The sequence below is a fragment of the Micromys minutus genome (genome assembly GCF_963924665.1).
Source record: "Micromys minutus genome assembly, contig: SUPER_22_unloc_1, whole genome shotgun sequence".
Lineage (NCBI taxonomy): Eukaryota > Metazoa > Chordata > Mammalia > Rodentia > Muridae > Micromys > Micromys minutus.
In genome coordinates, this window is record NW_027667990.1 from 3,185,046 (window position 1) to 3,189,747 (window position 4,702).

The following is a 4,702-nucleotide window of genomic DNA, read 5'->3' on the forward strand; positions in this document are numbered from 1 at the left end:
TTCTCCTTTTTTTCATTTAGGAACCATTACTGAGGAGATGCCCACATAAGATTGCCCCATATCAAGCCTGATAGGCATTTTTCTAATAGCTAATTGATGTGGGAGGACCCATATCATTGTGGGTTGTGCCATATGTTATCAATTTCTCTAGGCTCTGCCCACAGTTACTTAGAAGCAGCTTGCATCTCCCACAACCCTTACCACGTATGAGCCAGGAGCCAGGTATATACGGAGGACACTGGAACCTCTCCTTACCTCTACACACATAACACAGCATCTACTCTCTCCCCACATCCTCTCTTCCCATGTGTCCTCAGCCAGCCTTGTTCCCTCTTTCTCTCCTCCATTCCCCTCTCTCATTCTGTCCTTCTCTGCCTCTCTACCTCAATCTTCATGTCCCCTTCCCTTCCTGCCAATAAATCTTCTTTATATTAGGTCTGTCACATGGCTTGTCTGTTCAGGAGAACATGTCTTGCCATGGGCCCACTCAGATGTTCCCACGCGCCCTAGTGTACTATTGTATTATATAAAACACACAGCCATTCACAAACACGGACACCTAATTAGTATAACGAAACAGAGGAAGGCATAAGGAGCAAGCCAGTAAGCATCATTGTTGCATGGCTGCTGCTAAGATTCTACTTCTAGATTCTTGCCTTGAGTTCCCTGGATAAGAGACTGACTACAAGCTATAAGGTGAAAAAAAATCCTTTCATCCCAAGGTTGCTTCTGTTCATGGTATTTTATTATATCATTAGAAACCCCAAATAAAACAAACATTATGAAATATTTGTATGTGTGGTTTGTTTGCTCATTGTTTGTAGCTCAGTGATATGGCTCTTTCCTGTGAATTTTGTAAATGGCAAAGTTGTATCCTGATATCAAAAGGTTTGCCATGCCTACTAGGAGGTGGGACCTCAATAAAGAAAGTGGGTCACTAGGTATCAGCCTTGAGATTTTTTAGCTTTACTTCCTACATTTTCTATTTACAAATGTGGATATGATGCCACTAAGCTCCTCACACACTTGCTCCTGTACCTGATAACCTTGAAATAAAACAAATCTGTCCTTTCACAAGCTACTTTTATCAGGTATTTTGTCATAGCAACAAGAAAATCAAGTAATAGAAACAAAGTGAGAGCCTTTTGGGTTCCCTGGACCCAGGTCTTTGGTTTTATTGACAATGTCTTCAAAGCTTTGGTTCTTCAAGTTATGGATAGTCTTCCTCATCCCCCTTTTCTTTCTGCTCAGTCTCCTCTCCCATCCTCCCATTCTTCTTCTTTTTATTTCACCATCACCATCCTCATCATCTCCGAGATTACCCAAATCATTGGTGTCCGGTTTTAGCTTATAGAACCAGCAACACATAGGGGATTAGATAACTTGGCCCTTCCTCAAGACCTAGTTGTTGGGAATTTGTGTTAACAAGATAGTAGGATGATTGGTACATGGACTACAATTTGAGAGACTCTATGATTGATAAATCTATAGGAAAGTTAACATAATGTGGTAGCTTTACAAGACAGAAATTCATCCTGTCATGGTTGTAAGGGCCAAATGCACAAAATAAAAATGTCAGCATCTCTGGTTCATTCTGGGGAAGAATATCTATCTCTTAGCTCCCCATCATTTCAGGAGAATCTTGGCATTTTTTGACTTGTTGATGTATCACTCCAGCTTTGGCCTTTATAATTATACATTTTCCTTGTATCTCTATGTCCCCACTTTGGATACAGAGTCTAATGTAATTAAGGTTGACCTAGAAATTGCTATGCACCCCAGTGGCATATTGAACACTGGATCCCCCTGCTTCAGCCTCTAGTTACTGGGATTAGAGGCTAGGCATAGCATGTTTTCCCAAAACTTCTTTTATTATTTTTAAAAAATACCAGTAATATTGGAGTGTGAATCCACACATTTAAAGTGTAACCCAGTATAAGTAATCATGTCTGGAAGTATTTTGCTTCCAAATAAATACATATTTTCTGGTATGAGTGGTAAGGACTTTAATACAGAGTTTTTGAGGAAACCCAATTCAGTAAAAATGCATTAAAAGCCTGCCATTCATAAACGCCAAGAGACAAGAGAATTAATAAACACCTAGGACATTTCCACACATTCTCTGTTTTAAACAATTTTGTAAATTCTGAAGGAAGACTGCAGACCTAGATGGAGACTTGATGATGTTTATTTTCACAAATTGTTTTCTGCCTTCACGTAGCCCACTTGGTAGACTCCTCCACTTTTCAAATCACTCAGTACAACAGGAAAAAAAGTGCTTCTGGCTGCTTGTTGTGGTTTTAGGTTTGTCACCTTGACACACCCTAACATTTTCTAGAAAGAGAGTTTCAAGAATGGATTAGGTAGAGTCGGTTAGTCTGCAGTTATGCTTATAATGGACTGTCTTAATTAAGTTAATTCATGTGGGAAAACATAGATCTCATGAGTAGCATCATTTTTGGTAGGGGATCCTTAAATAACTATATGAGTTGGCAAATCTAGCTGAGGTCAAACAAGCAATCAAGCCAGCCGGCAAGCAAGCAAGCAAGAGAGCAACATTTATCCACATACACCTCCTTTTTACTTTACACTCCCCCATGCAGCTTTGCTTTTTCTGGGATTATTATTTTTATCCTGAATATCCGAGACTTTCCCTTAGCAAGGATCTTCTCAGTGTTCTTATTTATCCATCATTCATGTAAGTTATTTCCCCAAACACAGAAGAATTGGGAACTAAGTTCTTCACTTCTCTTAATGTGTACTCACCATGGTTCTATGAAAGCCATTATTGAAATTACCTTTGTAACTGGCTATTCTCCATATTTTCTTTCTCTTTCTATAGTTACATGGTCACCTCTGGGTGTAGAATTATTTTTTTCTAATCTTGTTTAAACCATATTGAGCTCCTGGTTGATATACTGTGCTGGAGGAATCATTCTTTGAACACCTGCCTGTGGGTCATTCTTTTATTCTTCCAGCTTTCTTCAGAACCTGTGATTAAGTGAACACGCTAGTGCGTCCTGATACATACCCACTCCTAATGCATTTCGAACACTAATGAGAACCCACGAATTTCATCCCAAACCTTATTTCTGGACATCACATTTGCTTCCTGTGTACTCATGTCATTAATTATTTCTATTACAGGAGCACCTAGGGCTCTGTGGAAATCATTTGGCACAGCGATACACACATGCCCCCTGAAAGTGTCCACAGGCACCAAGCTGGCTGATGTGTAGGTATCTCTTTGAGGCTTCTCACATACAATTTTAAGATGGCTTTTGTAACTTATGTCTTCTTACCTCACAGTTTTGGTGCCATTCTTCACAACCTGCATGTCCACCATGTAGCCTCCAGTAATATATGCAGGCAGGTTCAGCTCAGAGAACTCAGCCTGGAGAAGAAAGCAAAACCAAACAGAAGGTATCAGACACCAGCAGTGTAGTACATTTGTGTTTACTGTATGCTTCTGTATTATCCAGTGCATAATCAGTCCTCATATCAAACTTAGAAATGGAATATTTATCACTGTTTTCAAAATGAAGCTGAGGTACAGAGAGGTGGGTGACATTCTCAGAATCATACGATGAGCACATTTTATTGAAACCTATGTGTCTCATGTGGGTGATACATAATTAGATATTGGAGAGATAGGCAGTAAATTTGCTAGGATAATAAGCTAGGAAAATAAAAGAGGAGGGAAGAACAGGGATTTGAGGAGGAATCAAGATGGATAAAGAAGAATAATCTAGATTCAGAAGGTCTTAATTGGCAACAAGTAGTTTTAAATATTATTAAATAATTTTATAAGCCTTTTAATCTTATATAGAAGGGCAGTTTGTATCTTGTCCACTGGATGTAAATTTATTGTGTAGAGGGTTTGTGGATTGAGAATTTAATATATAAACCTGCTTGACAAGCTACCAGGCTTTGCAGTCATGTCTGTGCTGGGTGGTGGAGGAATGAAACACACAGGGCTGGTTTGATCCACCTGGGACAGAAGCAACAGGGTGGGTGGAGTGAACTCTCTGGAAAGGGAACTGCTTGAAGGGGGTGGCTTCTGGACTAAGTGGCAGAGTCTGCTCTCTCCGATCCACCCTAGTCTGGTGTCCCTTAGACAAGATGGTGAATTTTGTTGTGAATGGATTTGGCCGTGTTGGGCACCTGGTTACCAGTGTTGCCTTCTGCTCAGGATGTGGCAAAGTGGAGATTGTTGCCACCAACGACTGTTTTATTGACCTCATCTACATGGTCTACATGTTCGAGTATAACTATACCATGGCAAATTCAATGGCACAGTCAAGGCTGAGAATGGGAAGCTTGTCATCAATGGGAAGCCCTTCACCATCTTCCAGGAGCTACATCCTGCTTACATCAAATTGGCTGATGCTGATGCTGAGTATGTTGTGGAGTATACTGGCGTCTTCACCAACATAGGGTCGGGCCAAAAGGTTCATCATCTCTGACACTTCAGCCAATGCCCTCTTGTTTGTGATGGGTGTGAACTATGAGAAATATGACAGCTCCATCAAGATTTTCAGCTCAGCAATGCATCTTGTACCACCATCTGCTTAGTCCCTACAGGCTAAGATCATTCATAACCATTTTGGCATCGTGGAAGTGTTCATGACAACAGTTTATGACATAACTGCCACAAAGAAAACTGTAGATGGCCCCTCTGGAAAGCTGTGGTGTGATGGCC

The 4,702-nt window shown here is 40.5% G+C and overlaps 1 protein-coding gene across 1 annotated transcript in view; it reads right to left on the reverse strand.

Annotated features, from left to right (window-relative positions):
- Positions 1–4,460, reverse strand: part of LOC308435398 (putative sperm motility kinase W) — a gene marked incomplete at both ends in the record, with an annotated part of 98,592 nt that extends 94,132 nt beyond the window's left edge. Inside the window, 2 exons of the mRNA XM_080942645.1 lie at positions 3,303–3,394; positions 4,374–4,460. Coding sequence (XP_080798771.1) covers positions 3,303–3,394; positions 4,374–4,460 — 179 coding nt within the window. The remainder of the gene's footprint in view (positions 1–3,302; positions 3,395–4,373) is intronic.
- Positions 4,461–4,702: the final 242 nt, after the last annotated feature.